The 22,408-nt window shown below is 38.1% G+C and overlaps 1 protein-coding gene across 1 annotated transcript in view; it reads right to left on the reverse strand.

The window, feature by feature from the left end:
• The window catches only part of ICE1 (interactor of little elongation complex ELL subunit 1), a gene marked incomplete at both ends in the record, with an annotated part of 58,222 nt that overhangs the window by 27,598 nt on the left and 8,216 nt on the right, over positions 1 to 22,408 (reverse strand). Inside the window, 10 exons of the mRNA XM_079703169.1 lie at positions 1,601 to 1,687; positions 8,422 to 8,478; positions 8,562 to 8,601; positions 8,816 to 8,898; positions 11,118 to 11,155; positions 12,141 to 12,217; positions 13,723 to 13,834; positions 14,596 to 14,612; positions 16,917 to 16,953; positions 17,603 to 17,661. Coding sequence (XP_079559295.1) covers positions 1,601 to 1,687; positions 8,422 to 8,478; positions 8,562 to 8,601; positions 8,816 to 8,898; positions 11,118 to 11,155; positions 12,141 to 12,217; positions 13,723 to 13,834; positions 14,596 to 14,612; positions 16,917 to 16,953; positions 17,603 to 17,661 — 607 coding nt within the window. The remainder of the gene's footprint in view (positions 1 to 1,600; positions 1,688 to 8,421; positions 8,479 to 8,561; positions 8,602 to 8,815; positions 8,899 to 11,117; positions 11,156 to 12,140; positions 12,218 to 13,722; positions 13,835 to 14,595; positions 14,613 to 16,916; positions 16,954 to 17,602; positions 17,662 to 22,408) is intronic.

Below are 22,408 nucleotides of genomic sequence, written 5' to 3' on the forward strand. Positions count from 1 at the left end.
CCTAAAGAATAACCTATAAGACTTGAACATATTCCACAGAAGTATGCTTCCCTCACAACAAGCAAACGAGAAGACAGGCAGGTGGATGGTGAGATGCCTGTGTCCCATTAGCAGCAGGGTGTCCGTGCCAAGGTGCCCATCCACTGCCATGGGGCTTGATGATGCCCTCATTCTCTTGGGAAATCAGCAGGACTGGGGAGAAACAGCTTCTGCATACAAGCTGATAGGAAACACTAATTTCCCTGTCTAAAATCAACCTATATTAGACTACTTCATGACCATATTTGTACAATTCTCTAACTAAGGAACCTGACTAGGTCACAGAAATACTTTGCATTATAACACAACAAGAAAACTACTATAAAATGCTAGTTCTCTTTGGATTTGGATTTTGGTATACTGCAGTAATGCTAATTGTTAGTAAAAACATTGTGTCCTCGGAAATAACTAGAAATAACCATTTGTCATATTTGAAAGCTGTAAAAATACATTTTGCAGAAGGCCTCAGGGCTCCTTGGAGCAGTGTTTGGTAACAGGGCTGGGGCCTTAAACAGCTTGCAGTACCAGAAGTAAAGAAGTACTCAAAACAGGACGGGACATGCCTAAAAGACCCAGGAGCTAAACTAAAGATGGTCCTAATAACCAAATCTGGAGCAATTTGAGTAAGATAATGAAAGTACTGTATTATAACATACAGAATAAAAAAATATATATCTGTGAGACTACACTGACAGAAATAGTGAATAAACAAGTAAGTGGTGAAAAGCGACAGCTCTTCCTTACTGAAGAATTCCAATTAATACACGTAGGAGGAATGAGGGAGATACCAAAAACACTATCAGAGTAGTAATCGTTAGCAGATAAGATCCATCAATAGATGCTAAAATCAGTGGGCTACAGTTGGAGAGAAATAGAATATTTGCAGTGTCAAAGCATCTCCCTCAAGATAATCAATGAATAAGGAAGCAACAGAAACTTTACATGGAGAAACCTGGCCAACACCACCTTAAACAAGCAATCAAGGTTAACATCCCCAGGGACAATGCAGACCCACACACACGCTCTCCTGGCACACTACTGGGGAACTCTTGCCAAAAACACACAGCCTCGCTCTCATACAAGAAAACATCCCACAAACCAAAAGATTCGTATTCTACCAAATGATTCCTATTCTCCAAAAGGGTCAGAGATGTGAGACAAAGAAAGACCGGTAACTGTCAGACTGGGGGCAATTAAAGGAAGAATGACTGCTAAACGTAACATGGGGTCCTGGGATGGGAGGTGACAAAAGTGGGAAAATGGTGAAACTCGGTCTTCCGCATACACCTGCCATATACACCTCCCACCATGTGTCTTCCAGTTTCCATGAATACTCTCTGACGAAAGGTGCTATTACAAAATAAAAAGCCAGATGCATTCACTGAGACTAGAAGTCACCCTGGAGGGAATGGAGTTCTGTATGACTTTAAATACCCATCCTAGTTTATTTCACTCTTTCAATGTGAGATTCAGGAGATATTAAAAAGTGAAGGCATATAATGCTCACAGTAAACATTTCTACTGCATATATGAAATGTACTTCTGGAAGCTTCTCTCTCACCTGGGACACATCTGCTGCCTTCACCGGGTAGTCTGTGTGTTGTGTTTATACAGAGCCAGAGTTCCTTCAGAAGTAGTTTTACTTTCCCTGTGAAAGAGAGTGAAGTATTAACGTCATGTCATTTGGCTCATTCTACACAAGGCCAAAACACAGCCCTGTAAAACCGGGATTTACTAGGGAATTAGAAAACCAGGCAACTTAAAATATCTTCCCCAAATTCAATCATTGCACACAATTCAGTTAGCTACTGATACAAAGGTCTACTGATAGGCTGAATACAAGTTTTTTTTGGAAGCTGGGGTGCAAACAGGGGTAGGACTCAAAAAACCACATCTACTTGTTGTTAAAGGCCTTTATCACCGTTACGAATGCACAGTATAAATAAATCTTTGGTCTATGTATTTTCTACAGAGAGTGATATGAGACTGGGGTCGGGGGGGGAAGCATAGATACAGTGACCTATGTAAGAGATTACGGCTCCAGGTAGTCTATAAAGAACAAAGAACAGTATCCCCTCAGTTCCATGAGGTTATCAGAAAAGCCATCCGAGCTGACCATGCTGTAATTAACTTAGGGGCTTCATGGATCTTGGAAAACATTTTAATGGCCTTAAGGGGAAATGGGAAGAGACAAAAATGGGTGTGTATAAACATGAATAGGGAGAGAGAACCACACATGAGCAGACACACAGAAGGAAGCATATGCTTCCATAAGGAAAGTGAACACTTTGGAATTTTCATAAATATTTTTCAAAGGGGTTTGATTTCCTAAAATGGTTAAGAATCACTGGTTCAAGTTGAAAGACAAAGGGCAACTATAACAAAGACAGGCCTAATGAAAGTCATATAACATTAAGAATATTATACTATGGTTTTAAAGTCAATTTAACATTAAGGACACAAATTCCCAAAAATGTTCCAAAGCAAAAAATATTCATAAAAATATAAACATGAATAGTTTGTGTCAAATATGCATAAAAAGACAACCCACACTAGTTCAAATTTAACTGAAAATAGCATTAAGTATTAGGTAATTTCAGTCCACCCCTAAGTTCTGTTATAGTTCATTGGAAGTTCTTAAACTGAATCATTTATTGAAAATACTGAAATCTCTAATCCAGTTCTAGAGAGGTTAAAAAGACCAACCTTTTAAACCAAAATTTCTACAAGGAATCACAAATTTTGGAAGAGGTCAGCCCTATTTAAGTTGGCAAACTATATCGCTCTAAAAAATGAAGTCCATAGTAAGAGGACCAGGACAAATGGGGCATAACAACAGAGAAGTTTGAAAAGCTGGACATTTCCAACCTCTCCTGAGCCGAATCAGCCACTGTCACTGTGTGTGAGGTACATCCATTTTTGAGTTTCAAAATTCTATGATCAAGTAGTTCATCTACATTGTGATTTAACCTACCCAAAAGCCTGCTTCCAAATACTGTAATCCCCTTTGCTTAAATGACCTGACCAGGATCCCTGCTTATTACGTATACACAAAGCAGCAAACAAGGAACCTTCAAAAAAAGAAAAAGAGTTACTTTGCTATGCTTATGGAGGCTACTAACCAGAGCTAGGCCTATTTCAACTGAGCACTCATTCATTACTTCCAGTCTGACATAAAAGAGCTATCCATTCCCAGCAAAGCAGAAAATAATCTTCATTGTGGCATCATTAGTTGTGAAAACCTCCTTCAGCTGAACTGCACACCTTCCCCTTATCCTTTAAAATGCCTCCTTTATCAAAATCCAGGCATCTCTGAGTACAGTATTTCTGGACTTTCCTACTCCACTGATTTGTCAGTTTCCACGTGAAGAGCACACTTCTTTAACCACGATAGTTTTATAAGTATGTTTTAATACCTGTACAGGCATGAATGTGGCTCAGAATTTTCCTTTTCAAAAAATTCCGAACGGCTATTCTTTCCAATCAGCCTTCACCATCTGGCTTTCGAGTGCATATTTATAAATACATGTGGGGAAAGTGCACACCTCTATGCCTTGAGTCTTTCAATCCAGGAACACAGCATTTACGCACGTGTTCAGATGGTTTAGTTTTCCTTCACGGAGGCAGGCATGCTGCTTTCAGGTCTTTCCCTGGACATCTCAGGTCGGCTGCCACCTGAGATCGGGTTGTTCTTATTCCACCCGTTTTGATAGGCTAATGATGGCCCATTGTGCGTGTTCACTGTATATACCAGCACTTGCCCAGCTCCTACACTTCTGTTTTCCTTTTTCCACATAGATAGTCACGTCATTTAAAATGCGGACAATCTGACTCTTCCTTATTAGCACTCACAGCTCCTACCCTTTGTGTCTGCCTGGCTGCACGGCTTACGGTCTCCAGCACACACAGAAGGGATGGAACGAAAAGCAGGCTTGCCTTGTTTCTGACAGTAATGACTACGCTCTTAGGGTTTCACCTTTCTCAAGTTCAAAATGTTTTTTTCTATTATTATCTCACCAATTTTTCTAAATGAGGAATGGGTACTGAATTGAGATGATCCTATCATTTTCCTCTTAACCAGTTGTTGTGGTATTCCTGAGATAAATCCTTAAGTCATAACTTGTCCATATTCTAAATTACTAATAGATTTGAGTTATTAAGATTTTATTTAGTACTTCTGTAGCTTTATTCCTAAGTAACAGAGTTCTGAGTCTTGAAGATATGTATGCATGTTATTCTTAATTGATCTTGGTACAGGGTTATGCTAGTCTAAGAGAATGAAACGGGAAGCATTCTACATTTTTTAAGTTCTAAAACCAAACAATAATAAAGACATCAGTTTTTCACTTCAGGCTTGCTCACCTGCAAGCCACCTAGATCTTCCATGGTGTTGGATATTTAACTATTCTTAAAAATTTCTTCTGGGTTATTTTTCTGTTCAGGATTGCAACAACTAGTCTGTGTCAATTTGAGTATGTTTTCCTACAAAATGGTCCATTTTATGAATGTGATAAAATCTGAATATAAATTTGTAAATTAAAAATAATTCTCCAAATGTATTTTTATAGCTTTCTCAGTCCTGGTGTGAGTCGGTTTTTGTTTCTTCCTTTCTTGATCAGATTTGCCAAAGAGCTGTCAGTTTCATGAGCATTGCAAAGATCCAGTTATTAGTTTTAATGGTCCCCAATCAAATGCCTTGCTTCCTATTTCATTAATTTATGTTTCCATCTTCATCAATTCCTTCCTTCTATATTCCTTAGGTTTCTGCTGTATGTTCCTACCTTCTTAGTCATTCATTTTCTGTAATCCTTGCTTTCTAACAATTGCTTAAGACTACAAACCACTCACTGAATACTATATTGTCTATATCTCAAAGATTTTAATAAATACTGCCCTGCTTTTGTTTATTTCCAAAACAGTTTAGTATTTCAGTTTTTATTTTTTCTGTTATCCAAGAGGGGTTTGTTTGTATTTATTATGTGTGTTCAGTTATCAGTTTTTCAGGGCGGAGGTAGGAGAGATTTTTATTAATATCCTATGAAATATCAGTATCTTAATATCTCATATTAGATCGTAGCTTTTCGTTGTCTAGTAAATAGTCAGCTTTTATATATGTTTGAAAAGTATTTTAAAGAACTCAAAGTTTGTGGTTTAAGAGTTATATGTAAATCATCCATCCTGCAATTATGATTCCAATTCTATCTCCTATTTAAATTCTTGCTTCTACTCTGTATTTCTGAGAAACACACTGAAGTCTCCCATGAAAACAGATTTGGTTATTCCCCCTAGAATATCTAAGCATTTTACTTGACATAGTTTTATGCTCAAAGGTCATAAGAGCAGTATCTTCTTGATGAATTGTACCTTTAATCGATCTAAATATTTCCTTTTAATCCATGTAAATTCATTTCTAGGTGTGAATTATTTATTTGCCTTGTATTACTGCTTTCAAGTTAGCATTTGCTTAGAATTTCTTTATCCATCCTCCTATATTCAATCTTTCTGCTTCATTTGATTTTAAATTTATTTCCTTTGAACAAGTCAGAGATGGAGATTATACAGAAAAATCATGCTCTACAGCTGGGAGGCTTTTCTAATATAAATATTGTATCAGTGTCCTGCTCTGGGAAGTTTCTTTCTACAGAATTTCTTGATCACATTCTCTCCTTACAGCTCTGTTCTCCCCTCTGAGAAGTCCTAGATGACTATTACAACACCTGGCTCTATGCTCCAGAGTCTTAGGTTTTCCCTCATACCTTTTATTTCCTTATCTTTGTTACACAACATTCTCACAGATGTCCACAATTAAATCTCTTGGTTCATTATAGCAATCTTCTATTTGTCCACTCAACAATCCAGCCTTTCGAGTGGGTTTACTTCTACAACGTATTTTTAATATATGAGAACCCCAACTCAGATTTCACATCAGCAGCCTACGGATAGGTTCTCAGATGTTCTCTAAGGACTCTATTTCAATTGTTATCATTTTCTTCTTGTTCATGATTTAACACTGTTTCCTCAGGGACCAGTTTCTCTTGAGCTCGGTGCCTTTCTTCCCTGTCACTGCTTTTTCTCAGTGACGTCTCTCACAGCCAGAGTACATTTCTACAGCCTCCATTTTTAGTCCTATTCCTCTGGCAATCAATGCAGGCCCTCATCTCATGAACCTACAGGACCCTGTCTTCAGAAGGAGGAAGCAGAGTGAATACAGTTGTGAGGACTTACATGGCGTATCCAAATATCTCATTTTCTGAGAACAGGAGGGGCTATCCTTCAAAGCAGCCGTAAGTAACCCAATTTTCTGACATCCACACCCACTCTGGGTCTTCCCATGTCCTAACAAACACTTCAGAGAACTAAACTTTGGGCCACAGCCTGTGGACCATTGCCAGGAACAGTCTCGAAGCCAGAAGGCCGCAGGCTTCTCGACCCTTCGCTGGCCACCTGGCGACTGCCAATGCACTGCGCCTTCTCCCGTGCCCGCTCCTCTGATGTGGGGAAGCACACACTTCTGCAGTGAAAACCTGCTTTTTGAGGGCTGCTGCTTTTCTCTGTAATTTGGGGTTTCATCACCAACTGACACCATCTGCTTTACACCTTCCTCATTAATTTCTAGCACGTTTTAACTATCTTTTTCTTTTTTTCTTAATCTTCTGCCATTTTTATTGGAATTTGAAAGGAAGGCAGACCAACAAAGCCCCCAGGCAGTCTTCTCAAAAGTGAAGCCGACCCAGTGCTCTTTCTGCCTAACTTGTAAGGTTTTTTCAGAAGTCAGGTATGAACAAAGAAAAGTGTTAAAGGTATACTTAAGAATTAGGAATTAAACCCATTAAGGTCCACAGCTAAATAATCAGCAGATTCCTAAAGACTTCATTTATTTACCTGTTTGGAAAAAATAAACAGTATCCCTTCCCTCACAGTGAGGATAGATTAAAAAAATTTTTTTTTTACTTGAGAAAGTATCTAGTTCTTTGAAGGAAACAGAAAATGTAAGGCTAGAGAGCAACTATGGAAGGGGGTGAGGGCTGTGTTTTAAAGAGTGAGGCCTGAGAACAGCAGAATCCTAAAAGAAAGAAGGTTAAAGTCCACACCTGACTGTTAGCTGGGAAAGCTCAGTGCTGCCGAGTCCGGCTTCTCTCAGCAGCACCTATTACTCAAAGGCTCACTTTCCACACCTCAGAGTAGGAAGAAAGGTCAAAAGCACATGGAATTATGCATCAGTGATAGTGATAAACAGACTCAGGGCCCGGGCAACTGAAAAGTATCAACTGTTAGTCTTAAGCCTTGATCTATGGATTAAAAAAAAAAAAAAAAAAAAATTAAAGGAAGGAAAAAAAGGTAAAGGAGACTTCTGAAGAGACACTATATACTTGCGCAAAACAATGTAAGTGGTTTTAATAATTTCCATTTGGAGAAAACATGAGTGACATGAAAATACCATTATTTACTTATTTGCCTTTTTAAATGTATCTCTACCAAAACAGTACAAGATAGGCAGAGAAGAAATTCATAATCTCTTTTTTACAACTAGGAATGAAAACACAAAGAAGGGAAGTCAATGGCCAAGGGTCAAACAGTAAGTAGAAAAACTGACATGACACTCCAGCGTCCCCACTTCTCATGTTACACCTCCTCGTCCACAAGGTAGCAGGCTCAGCGCTGCAACGTGCCGGGGACACTGGGGACGTCCCTGTCCTGTGAGCACCACTGCACTCCTCTGTAACTTCCGGCCTTCTGTAAACCCTTCTGTCTTCCAACAATACACCACAGGGCTTTGACTCCACAGTTTCCCTGCCCGACTTTAACCATTTTTATATATTTAGCACCTATGAAATCTAATACATTAACTTGATAAATTGTAATCTAATGAGGAAACTATACTCATTTATTGAGAAGTGTGGAAAGTATAGCTCTCCCAGTTTTCTTTCCCAAGGAATACTGCTTTTTTTTTTTTTTTTTTTTTTGCGGTATGTGGGCCTCTCACTGTTGTGGCCTCTCCCGTTGCAGAGCACAGGCTCCGGACGCGCAGGCCCAACGGCCATGGCTCATGGGCCCAGCTGCTCCGTGGCATGTGGGATCCTCCCAGACCGGGGCACGAACCCGTGTCCCCTGCATCGGCAGACGGACTCTCAACCACTGCACCACCAGGGAAGCCCAGGAATACTGCTTTTTGACTCTTTCATTCACTATATTATTTTATCAGACAGCAAGGTGATAACATACACAGATCTAATGAAGACAGGAAATAGGAGATGGTTTCTTCTAACAAAAAACATGTACAAGCCCAGGAATTCCCACAATTATAGGTAAGAGTAACAAGCAACCTCCCAAACCACTAAAAGAAATACAAAGAGATTGAAACTAAATTTGCAGTATACTTACTTTTATCGATACTTCCATAAGAATCACTTGAAATTTGTGTTCCAATATGTCTCAACTCTAAAATGTGGGGAAAAAACAGTTAGAAAAGAATACTGTGTGTCAAAACAGAATTCTTAAGTAAGCATTAACTGAATACTCACCCTTTTCATTTTTCTGTTTAGAAAATTCATCAAGCTTTTCCTGTGAAAACAAAACACGAGCAGTGTTTGCAGTGGATAAAGGAGTGCTAGTTCTAGACGGGATGTAAGAGGGGGCGACCCAGGGGCACTGCTGACTGCCCTCAGCTGGGGGCTTCATGTGTGACTCATGACGAGGACCCACGGGGATTACAGAGGACCCAAGGAGTCCCGGAGGGAAGATCTGAACATGCGTGGGCACTGCTGTTATCTATTACCTGTGTCTTCCTAAATTCCTTTTCAAGTATTTTCTTTTCATTCCTTAGTTGCTTGAAGTCCTGAATTTGCTTGACAGCAGCCTCTTTATTTAAAGAGTGCAGTGAAGTAAGAGAGAAAAGTAATTTACCACATTTATAATTACCATTAATGAAATTCTCAAAATAAACTATTGAGAGCTTTCCTCGTTTCTTAAAATTTGAAACAAATTCTGTAAAAAGTTACTGTTCTTTCAGTATTCTACCAGAATCAGGGATAAATGCAGGAACACTTTTGTTTAAACTATTATCTACGAAACTGAAGAATTGGCATATAGGCCCTAAGACTCCTTTCCAATCCTGAAACAAGCCAACCCCCACCCTTTAGTCAGGCAACAAGCCAATGTACAAGATCTTTAGAGGGAGAGGCTGTGGTCCCCTTGTTCTTCAACAATCAGGAACATTCAAGTTTTAGAGACTTAGAACTGTGATTTTATCAAGAAGTAGTTAAGACCATTTTCTTCACTTGGGGGAAGGGACAATCTTCTCGATGTTTACAATATTTTTACCCCTTCCTGCCTGGAGTTCCCTTGCATCAAGCCAACTCATCCCAAGTCCCAATATCTTTACATAGATCTACTTTTAAGGTATTTTTATAGCTCTCCTGTGGATCCAGAGCAAATTTTTAACTCGAGTTTTTGGTTCTGAAGCACTGAATGGTTCAAATATACTATTAAGAACCTGAGCAGTATTGACTTTATCTGAATATGTTCATATACAATTGCTATGAAAAGTAAAATCCTATAAACACCACAGTAACAATCCTCTCCTGATTCCTCTAACAAACTTGAGTATTTCTTTACCTGATTATTATGCCCTGTCACTTACTAGAAAAATATTTTTGTCACATGGGAAATATACTTTCACTTAAAGGAAGTTTGCTGTAAAAGCTTCATATAGTCTCACAGGCATTTTAGATCCCTTTAAAAATTTTCCTTAAATAGACATATCTCCACACAGTAGCAAGAGAAGGTAATACTGAGAAAGAACACAGTGATGTTGTACTTACTGCCACACTCAATGTTTGTGCAACAACCAAATCAGAGGAAAACTTGTTAGCAAAACATATAGAACCTAAGTCTGAAAAATTGGGCTCAATTAAGGCAAGTTAATGACTGGAAATATATTCAGCAACTTCTATTCAAATTCTCACTTCACACTCGAAATGAAAATAAACTGTTCTCCGACAGACTTGCGGTTGCTAATGGGGGCTGCGGGAGGGATGGAGTGGGAGTTTGGGGTTAGCACGTGCAAACTATCATATACAGAATGGATACCAACAAGGTCCTACTGTCTAGCACAGGGAAACTCTATTCAATATCCTGTAGTAAACCATAACGGAAAAGAATATTAAAAAAAAAGAACGTTTATATATGTATAACTGAATCACTCTGTATAGCAGAAATTAACTCAACATTGTACATCAACTATACTTCAACTAAAAGAAAAAAAAAATGTTCTCTGAAGCAGAGGACTATGGGAGTGATGACAGGGCAAAGAGCAGGTCCGTGAGCCCCACAGCTACGAGGGCAGCCCCAGCCCACGCTGGAGAGAAAGGAGGAGGGGACCAGGGATGGGCTGGCAAGTCACACTTGTCTCTACTTGATGTTATTTCCACGTCACAACCACCCAACGAAGGAGGAAACAACAGAAGAAAAGATCTCGGATTCAACTCCTGAAAGGGCTCTGAGCTGCCACAGGAGGGCTGAGCAGACCCTCGTGTGGCCCTCTGCCTGCTCAGTGTAGACAGAAGGCCCTGACCAATCTTGGGGTGCCGGGGGCGGGGGCGTGGTGGCAGGGACACAGCGGGAATTCCCAGTAGGGAACCTCACAGAAATCTCTCCATCCTGAGTGTGTCACAACCACCCAAATACATCAAGTCTCTCAGTACTAAAAGTAGTATCCTTTTCTACTAACCGTTTATTTCGTTAGTAAAAAATGAGAGTGCCCCATGAGATTCAACTTTCAAAATTTAAGTCCTTTCTTTTCTTGATCGCTGCTTTTTACAGTAAAAGTATGGGCTGTTATTATTTTGAGTGAACACTTCAAGGATATGCCACATTCCATTTCCATGTCTATCCAGTAACTGAGAGAAGTACAGTATTCAACGTTCTTCCTAACGGTACCCTTAATACACTCATCCAGGGACACACCATCAAAAACCAGGGCTCAACTACTTGACCAAGTACTACAGCCTTGTACAGTTACCAATCATTCATACAAAGACAATGACTTCCATTAGCTGGACGACAGGAGTGCCAATTACCTTCCAGCTTCTTCACCTTGGCTTCTAGTTTCTTCTTCCTGATAATATAATTGTATAAATTACAATGGTTAAAAAAAAGTAACCTCACAATTTGTGATATATGTGATTTTTTAAATTATTGAGATTTACATAATAAAGAAAATGTTAGTCACAACAAGTATAACACATCAATCATTAAAAGTACCAGCAATTGTTTTGAAGGTAAACTTCAGAAAGAATAGTATGCTGTTTAGTGTGTAATATCTGTAAAATGGATTTTTAAAACTCTGCATTTTTGTGGCATATCATGCCTGTGTGGCTCATGTCTGAGCCAAGCTGATGCATCCAGGTGGCACCCTGGCCTCAGTCCAGCACCTGACTAGGTGCGGTTACTTTCGGAGCACGTTACGGAGCACAGGAGCACAGGCAGGCAAGAGCCATACCACCACTTTACAGGAGGCAGCAGCTAGAAAATTGCACTTGTTCTAGGATAGATTTCTGAGTCAGAGAAGGTAGGACACCCTCTGAGAAAGTCTCTGAATTACTGTGACATCGCATCTACATTAAACTACTGTATGTGTAGCTCACGAGTTTTGTAAACAATGTGAATATAGTATTAAACTTCAAAACAATCGATTGACTTCTTTGGAAGAGCCCCTTTCATTAATGGAACACAGACACCCATTCCAGATGATATCTATTAAAGGAATGGTGCAAAGAAGTGAGACAATAATCATGCTTTCTCTATGAAAACAAAATACAGACACACAAGCATACACGCATATAGACATAAAAACTTTTACGGAGTTCCTTGTGCAGGCCTTTAACATAAGATGGTCTATTTACTCCTATTAATCCTTCAACATAGCTACAATTTCCATTTTACAGATATGGAAACCAAGGTTGTGAGACTAGTTCAAGATCACCCAGTTAATTATGGTCAACATACCCAAAGACAGAGAAAAGAGAAACACTACTGATTTAAGCATTAAACATTTTCAAAGTTGAAAACACTATTTCCACAGTAATTTCTGAAATACTTACTGAGCATCAGTTTTCAAGCATTCTTCTTTCACACGAGCATATTCCTGATGAGTATCCTGATACAACTTCAGAGAACTCTAAAAAAGAAATAAATGTGTGTGTGTGTGTATCTGTTTGTATATATATATATATATATATCAACAATCTGAAAGTCACTGACCACCAGTGATAAGGATTTTGACCCTGATAAGCTAAATTATTATCACTTAATAGTATGAAATTAACCAAATGAATACATATAATTAGGCAGGAAACCAAAGTACAATTCATTGAACATTTTAACGGATCTAACCAGATCCTAAACAGAGGTAATATGATAAACAGTCTAATCAAACAGAGCTATAAAACTTAAAATATACTAATTTTAAAATAACCCCAAATCTTCATAATATTGAATAGCTAATATTTTTGTTGCAGCCAATTAAAATTCAACAAAACCTAAAGCAATTTTAGAGGTAATAAATATAAGCTATTATTACTACTATGCAAAAATATAAAGTAAAACGTTATACTTAATGGTAATTGGGGAAAATATGTTAACAACAATCAATATGTATACACTATGGACACTATGGAATGGGAAAGAAACTTACTGAGCCTGATAACACAGTACAATATAATGTGTATAGCTTTTCGGTCGCCAAAGCTCTGAGAGACGGGCTTTATGACCCCTTTTAACAGATGAGGGGTCTGAGGATCCAGACACTGAGTAATTCTTTGAACGTCACAGTGAAAGAGTGACTATTTAGGTTTATTATTCAGCTGTGATTCCAATGTTCATGTTTCCTCTCAGGTATGGCTGATGACATTACTTTGCAGTCAGAGGTAGACAAAATTCAACATCTTGATTGTTTCTGTTTAACTTTCACTGCATAGTTAAATATATAATAAAGACTTTCTATAGAAATAGGAAAACCGACCACTGTTTGAGTATGTAAACCTCAGAGAGGTGCATGGCATCCTAAAATGAAACAATTTGAAGACTGGGAGGCACAAATACTATCAGACCGAGGAGCCAGGAATCATTCTGGCTTGGCTACGACTTGCCTAATGCTAACCACCTAACTTCACTAGCTTCAGAGTTTTTTTTTTAATTTGTAAAAGCCATGAATTCTCTTCTAAGGCTCCAGTAAAACAAAATTTATATTGAAAAGAAGTTTATAGCATTTAAAATAGTTTTACTTAGTGCAACTGGGTTTTGAAATGGAAAACATAATTTCTGTAATTTGAGTTTGAACTTTTGAAGGTTACTTTTACACTTACAGCAAGAAAAATGGAAAAGGCAAGCGATGCAGGGCACATAAAGTCATAAAAATTCATAGCTAAAAAGGTTCCTCTACTGAACCTCTCAAAAAGCATAAGCAACTAATACAGCATTACATTAATTACTAATAATTACTGTAAGGACCAAGCCATCAATCAACTAGGTCAATGTTCTCTAAGTACAGCAATACACTTAGAGTCTTGACTACCATTTATTTCCTTTGTTAAGACATAAAATGTCCCCTTATCCCAATTATAGTAAATAAGTAGATCTTAATTTACTGACGACAACCTTCTGTAGGAAAATTACTTTAGGTACCTTTTTCTCTTCTAACTCTGCTTTTAAAGATCCCAGTTCTTCCTGACACTTCTGCAGAGGAGAAATTTTTTGAAGCATCTGTTCCACTTGGTGATGCAGAGTAATATTCTCTCTAAAAATGGACAATGCATTAACGTTATTATGCAAAAGTATCTACAGTGAATTATTAAATATATCTACTGGTTTCAATTTTATTTCTACCTAAAAACAAAGAATCTCTCTTGTTAAATGCGTTCTCTCTATTTGTACCAAAATGATTTATATATCACTTTTTATTTCTGACATGAGTCTATTTCTAATAAAAGTACATCCGAAACCATATGAGAAGCAAGCGCAATAGGCTCTCAATCTGCTGGAGAATACAAGAACACTTGGACGATCTGCCAGGTGATCTGGCTCCTCAATCCTGAGTTCACCACCACTGATTTCAATTCAATGATAGGCAACAGTGTGAGTCATTTTATAACCATATTTTGCCTTCTAATTGATAAATGTAATCAGAGTATAAAACATTACTAAATTCCAAGTAAGACTACTTTAAATTGATCAAAATATACATGATAAACAACCACTTTAAACTATCCAATTCACAGAGACAACAATAACTGATAGCAATAAACTTCATCTCAGTGGCCACAAGATCAGTAAAATTTACTGAAAAATCAAACACTAGGCTGTAATTTAAGACCTCGGTAAGAAATTAATTTGGACAATTTAATAGTAAGGAAAATGTGAATCTTCTTTTATTATAAGCATCAAAGAAACAGTCTACATAATGGGTCATTTCTATGTGGCACTTTGTTGAATCTGTGTAAAAATCTAGTCCGATAAGTTCTACCCCAAATAGGCTAGGAAAACAGGTAGCTAGCTTACCTTCTTGCAAACTGCAGCTGTAAAACTTGTTAAAGAAAACTGTGACAATTTTATCTACTGACGATAAAACAACTTCATCTTGTCTGAAGATAAAACTCACCTTAAAACTTCAATAATCTGTGTTCAGTATACATAGAGGCAAAATCATAATCCTTAGAAAACAACATTCCAAGTTCCATCTATAACATATGATAAAGCTTTTTACTGAGTTACTCCTATTAATCATAACATGCACCATAAGTCAAAATATGTACTTCTCTAAATTAAAAGATTCTTGATTAACTATACGATTAATATTAAATTCCAAGAATAAAGACAATGCAATAAGCAACTAATGAAAACTACCTTGAATCCTGTATATATCAGAACACCCAAACATCCTGTCCTTCTTTTCTCAGAGTCCAGAGCTCAACTCCAGCAAATCAGAGTTACGTACTTACTAAAACCACATATATATGTGCGTATATATATATATTTAATGAATTTAAATATTGAATGAATTAAATATATATATATGTATTTAACAAGCAATGAGAAAAGAAATACAGGGAGAACATAAAATCTGGAAAACCTTTAACTTTTACAGTCTGGTAAATTTGGTAACTTCATTTCCCATCATGTTGCCAGTAAAATGTTCTAAGACAGCAAAAAGTCATTCCTTTAAGTTTCACCACCTGTCAAATCCTACTCTCATATCACAGTATAGAAATATCTGCTGGTCACAACACATCTGTACCCTCCTCTATTAGAATGTAAACTTCTGAAGATTAAGGAGTTTCACCCTAAATTACTGCAGTCTTTGCAAGAAAGAAAAATTCAAAAAATATCTGATGAAATAAAATATACTCTCTGCCCTGTACAAAGAGGAACTAATAAACAACAAAACAGTCAGAATTACACAAAAGAGTAAAGAATCAAGTCACACAAGAAGCCATATTAAACCTGCAACACTGGCACCTCAGGTTGTAGAGCAAACAACTGCATACTTGAGGTACAATGAATACATATTGTGAGCAAATGTCAGATGTGTTTAAAAAAAAAAAATCTATATTTACCTATAGTTGAGGCTGAAGCAGATTAGCACACTGCAGAAGGGAAATTCAAGAATAATCAAAAGTTTTATCAATTTTTAATAAATTACTCTAACAATTTTGATTTTTTAAATTTTATAAATTTTAGAAAAGTAAATCAATAATTTCCCTGCTAGCTTACATTTGTAATTACCTCAAAAAGTTCATGCCATTTCCTCCAAAAAGGATACAATGAACACATATTTTCCTAATACTGGAATTAACTGCCTATTTCCCTATTTAGCTAATTAGAAGTGTTTATAATAACTGTTTCTGTACAGCTTTCAAAATCAAAGATATGACTCTTGCAATAACATACATTTATAGTTAAACAGACTGATAGTTTCAATAAAGCACAAGAGGAGATTTTCAAAGACCTATTTTTTGAATGTAAAACTTGAGATACTACAAATAAACGAAATGCTGTGCCTTGATTTTATTACTCTAATCACACAAATTAGATACAATGGTACCAACACAAACAAATAACTGGTGGTTACATATAAGTTTAGGAATGCCAGAAATAATACTGAAACACGCCTCAGGTTACTGCCAGAGTTGAACAGCAGTATTTGCTCCAATACTGAAGCTAAGGCTGCGGGTCACACGTATGTGTGTTTACTGTCACAGGAGACACTTAATTCAGGTAAGTATCACCAAAAGACGTGGGAGGAATGATTGTGCACACTACTTCCGCCCTGCCAAGAAAATACAGAGGCCTGCAGGTGCTCTAAACGGCTACTGGACAAAACGGTGACACAGAGACCAAGGACTGTCCTGGGGATACAAACTTACACTATGATTTGGGATATATTCATTAATTCTCTACAAGTCACAAAACTAATTAATAAAAGTTAATTTTCCCACATTCTGAATATTCCTACAGTGCACTCCTTATAGAAATCCCAAAATATTCTCATAGCATCATATTCAGCTTCACATTATTCCTAAACCTAAAGTGCACAGGTCATGTCCTCAGTACAAATGAAAAACACCTACTCTTTAGAAAGCTTACGGAACCTTAAGAAGATCAAAATCAATGACAAAAGCAAAACACATTCTATAACAAGGAGGCCGGCAGCCTTGACCATTAAACGTGTGTTATGAGTAGAAGACAGCTGCTCAACTGCGCTTGCCAGGGGCACTTCCTACTTGGGGCCTGTAAGCACCGCTTTCTAAAGAGTAACTATGAAATTCCTCACATTCCTTTGCACCCTTAAAAACCTCCAAGGAAAAAGCCAGTAAAAGGATATCATCACATTTCTTCTGATATTCTGTCAACAAATTACTGTAACAAAGAGAAGAGTTATGTTACATTTTCAATCTAGAAAACACATTACGTTAAAATCATGTTTGCAAATGTACAAGGCACCTTTCTTCCTAGGTTTCCTGCAACAAATTTATGTTTATTTAATTAAACATATGCACACACAAATACATATCACCTTAAATTCCTTAAAAGCACTGCACTGATACGTGAGTTTTTAAGTTAAAATTCCTATGATCTAAATAATACCTTTGCCTATAAATTCTTGTAACTTTCACAGGATTAAAAAAACAATCTCACACCAGGAAATTTACTACAAAGAAATCTGATGTCCAGTCCTAAAGCTAAGAAGGCTTTAAAGATAGAAAACAGCTTTAAAAAATTTTTCCAGTTTAGCAAAAATCATGTTCTAACCACTGAGCCTCGTTGTAAAGGTCTGAGCACTGGTAACTCCCCAGCGGTCCAGTGGTTAGGACTCTGCGCTCTAGCTGCCAAGGGCCTGGGGCAGGCCCTGAGGAGTTCCATTATAACCCACACCACACAGGCACCAGGTAAGCAACCCCAGTTCCACTCTCAGCCCCACTCAGAGGGGGTCTAACACCACCACCATCTGCTCCAGCTTGTATGTCAGGTTCACGAACTTCAGCCAAACAGAGGAAAACATACTCACTCTGTATTAATAATTTTTTGCTTCAGGGTAATTAATGCTTCAACGTATTCATTTAAATTCTGAAAGAAAAAAAAGCTACAGTTAGCTATTTGCTTTTATAATATAAACTACTTTATTATTTTTTCTGTAACATTTATTATAAAATATAACCATACTGTTCACTATATTATATAAACATGGAAATACGTAAATCTATTATTTATGTTGAGTATAAACCCACAGAGGTATTCTGTGTGACCTTGAGCCCATGCTGCATTTCTCTGAATCTCTTTCTTCACCTGAATGACGTCACTCTAACATCAAGGCAGTTGTACTGATGCTCTGTGTGTGCTTTTTCACTGCGAGAGCTCAATAAATATGCATGACTTTAGTTCACTGATTACTACTAACCATCAGTCTATACTTCACTCCACATTATTTCCGAAAGGACTTAATCCAAAAATACACGTAAATTATTAAAAACAGCAAAAAAAATAAAAATAACATGGGAAAAGCAAACAGGAATACTAAAATGGGGCCAAGATTAAGTGAAACTTCTTTTTATAAGGATCTATGTTACACTTTAGGGACAAACTGCAAATGTGGCTCTAAATTACTGCTATCAACTTGACAGAAAAAAACATTAGTTACACTGTTCAAAATGTTCCTAAGATTTAAAAATGAACAGATTTTCTTTTCTGTAAGCGACTTTTTCTTTTAATGTCTTCTTTTTTCACTGATAAACACTTCAGAAATAAGAACTTATTTTTCATTAATTATCCCCAAAACATCTTTCTTTTCTTTTTTTTTTTTTTTGCAGTACGCGGGCCTCTCACCGTTGTGGCCTCTCCCGTTGCGGAGCACAGGCTCCAGACGCGCAGGCTCAGCAGCCATGGCTCACGGGCCCAGCCGCTCCGCGGCACACGGGATCTTCCCGGGCCCGGACCGGGGCACGAACCTGTGTCCCCTGCATCGGCAGGCGGATTCTCAACCACTGCGCCACCAGGGAAGCCCCCAAAACATCTTTTTCTATCTAGGTAATCTAACTAATTTTGAGAATTACAGAACTATTTTCCTTCATGCTAATATATGCATTTTCTTTGCAGTCATACATGTAACATATTTACTAAAATAAAAAATCTACACATTAAAATATATAAAGTAAAAAGTATATGTTACCTCATAATCACAACACCTGTCAAAAATCACTGTTACTTTTTGTATATATCCTTTCAGAACTGTCACTATATATTTAAAATACGTTTGGATGTACTCAATTCACCAATTCTCCACTGAAGGCCAGTTAGGTCCTTTTCAGTCTTTACCAACAACAGGCAATGTATTTCCTTGCCCAGTTCTCTGGGAGACACTTCTAGTTTCCCCTAGGATAAAGTCCAAATAGGTTCCCTGCATTAGTGATAGCTTGGGAGCTTTGATAATCTCAGAGACATATTTTTCATTTACATTTCTTTATGCGTGATACTGAGAAATCTTCCTTATCGCCTCTGGTCGGTCATCATTTTTCTTTTAGTAAGAAAAATGGCCCCTTATATCACTTGCTCATTGGTGTGGTTTCACTTTTCTTATGAGCTGCAATATATGAGGAACAGTAACATCTGGTCCAAAAGTTACAAATATATACATAGGTATGTTTCTCAATTGATCATTAAAATGTAACTATCTATGAATACAGTAGTTTCAAATATTCACATAGTTGAATGTGTCATTTTTCTTAAATTTTGGTTTCCTAATATATTTAGAAGGCTCTACCCCACCTAAGATGCTAAATCATAAGGAGTCTTCCACATGTTATTCTAGTACTTTTATGCCCTTTTTCCTATTTCTATCTTTATTCTAGAATTGATTCTTGGGTACAGTAGAGACTCTGAACATTATAAATCAAAGGGCAATGAATGGACTATTCAATAACTTTAGTGTGTTTGGCTTTCCACATTTAAAAAAATCTTTCATTATGTAAAAAATAAATTCTACATGGCAGATTTCTAGGCAGAGAGGGTAAATAACGCATCTGCTTTTACTCCCTCCCTAAAACCGGCTAAAACTGAAGTTAAGGGATTTATTTTCCCAAAAGGCCAAACCCACAAGGATGAGGAGCAGATAAAAGACAAAGGAACACAGGAAAGCTGACTTGAGAATACTGATTTAGCAGACCCAGGAGAGGCGGGCGGGGCGGGGGGGTGCTGGCAAACCACTCAATTCTCGGTTTACACTGCAAAACTTCAACAAGCACGGAGGGGCCCAGGGCCTCAGGAAGGCTGGGCGGGGGTCACTAAGACGAGAACTAGTTGCAAGCTTCCTGGTAAGCATGAACCCTCAAATCCCCACTCTGCTCTGCTACCAGGAAACTGCCCCACCCCCAGCCAGCAGGAGGAGGTCTGCTTTTTGAAGAAGCCTCTGCCTGGAACACTGTGAACACTTGGGGCAGGTGGAATGCGCTAAAAACAGAGGGACCAGGTACATCTAAGCACACTGCTCCAATAATGACCGCCTGCTTCTCCCCATTAAGCTCCCAGACAGTGGCAGCCACTCCTTTTGCCCTCCAGGCAGGAGGCAGGAGACTAGAAGCAGTTTCTCTGAGGAAATCTAACCAGCCTGGAGACAAGATCTAAAGTAGCTAGCGAGGAGATATTCTTCAGTCAAAAAGTGGCCCACCCAGACCTACTGCAATGAAGCTCAGGGTCCAAAAGCCCACAACACTCAGAATCTCCAGCCACCACTGTATTAGCTACTGCTCTTAATATGAACAAACAATCGAAGATTTCCAAACATCAGACAGAAACCTGTAACGTGAAAGAGAGACCAAAACAAAATGAACCAAAGCAACTTGGAGTAGACAAAAACTGAGAAACCTTTAAAGGTACTAATTAACATGACCTGAGATAAATGATGTTATTTTCATAAAACAAGAACAAGCAGCTATTTTTAAAAGGAATACTCAGAGTTCTTAGAAGTTTTTCGAAAAGTTTTTAAAAATTAAAAACGAACACCCACTAGGATGGCTGAAATCAAAATGACAGACAATAACAAGTGCTGGTGAGGATGCAAGGCAACTGGAGCCCTCATAGCACTGCTGGTGGAACAGGAAACGTGCAGCTGCTGTGGAAATAATTTGACACTCCTCAAAATGCTGAACAGTTAATTAGATGATTTAGCAATTCCATTCCTAGGTATATGCCCAGGAGAACTGAAAACATGCCCATGCCACATTTGTACACTCTTATTTAAAGGAGCATTTATTCACACTAGCCAAAAAGTGGAAATAAACTAAATGGCAACTGAAAAATGGATGAACCATCATCTGATGAATGAATAAAAAAAATGTGGTATAGCCATGCAATGTGAATATCCGACAATGAACAGGAATGAATGGCACATGCTACAATGTGGATGAACCTTGAAAACCTGCTCAGTGAAAGAAGCCAGTCACAAAAGGCTATACGCCGTATGATTCCATTCGTATGAACTGTCCATAATAAGCAAATCCAGAGAGACAGAAAGTAGCCTAGTGATAGCCAGGGACTTGCGGGCTGGGGAAGGGGGACGACTGCTGATGCTTAAGAGGTTTGTTGGCAGGGGCACGGGGCAGGGTAAACGTGTTTTACAAGAGGCGACCAGGTTGTGTAACTGTGAATATGCTAAAAACCACCTACCTGTACATATTAAAAGGATGAACTTTATGGTATGTGAATTACACTTCAATAATACTGTTATAACTAAATTAAAAACAGGGAAACAAAATAAAGATTCAGAAGATTTGATGAAAAAGCGTCCTCCAAAATTTAAACACAAACAAACAAAACACAGATGTAGGAAAGAATGAAGAAAAAATAAAAATCAGACTGTCAGTGCAAGAAGTCTCACATGCCCAACAAGAGTTCCAGTGAGAGAAGAATGGAAACGATGGAGAGATCATTAAAGAAATACTGATATGCAAGAAGAAAAAAACCAAGAACTGAAGCCAGAAGTTTCTAAATTGAAAGGGCCCCAGCACATGGATACAAACTGGATCCAAACCATGAAACATAAGCACAAAATTTTAGAGCATCAGAGACAAAACAAAGATCCTATGAGAATCATGACAGAAAAACATCAAAATGAAACAAGTCATGTACAAAGAACCTGGAATCAGAATGGCTTTAGACTTCAACTATCATCTAGAGACCTGGAAAGCAAGCCTTCAAAATTTTGACGGAAAATGAATTCCAAGGTAAAATTCTGCACAAGCTATCAGCCAGTCACGATGGCAAAACAGACATTCTCAAACCTGGAGTCTCCACAAACTCACTTCCCAGACACCCCTGCTCAGGGAGGTGCCAAAGGATGTGGACACGCTCCACCCAAATCCTGGAGTAAACTGAGAGAGGACGAGGTGGGCGCAGAACAGAGGTAAAGAGAATCCAGGAAGGCAGCTGCACACCAGACTGGAGCAGCTCTAAAGGCCCAGAAGGGGATTTTTTTTCCCTTAAGAACAAAACGACAGAATTATCTGGGGGAATGAAGGCATTAAGGTATTTCTACCTAACTGGCAGAGAACTGCAAGCGCCATGTAGCGTCATCACGCATTTAAATGGATTAATTTTTAAATAACCTCCTTCTTTTCCCATTCTCTTTGCAGTTCTCTGCTAGTCAATCTCATCTTCCCAGCCTTGCTTCCAGATGCCATTCTGTAATGTCAAGAACTGTGCCACAGATGTTCCAGAAACCTCAGGCTCTACAGTTAAGACACAGCTGGATTCAAATTCCTGTTCCACCACTTCCTGGAAGGGTGCCTTGGGCAAACTGACTTAACTTACCCCTGCCTCAGTA

This window comes from Hyperoodon ampullatus, assembly GCF_949752795.1.
Source record: "Hyperoodon ampullatus genome assembly, chromosome: 4".
NCBI lineage: Eukaryota > Metazoa > Chordata > Mammalia > Artiodactyla > Ziphiidae > Hyperoodon > Hyperoodon ampullatus.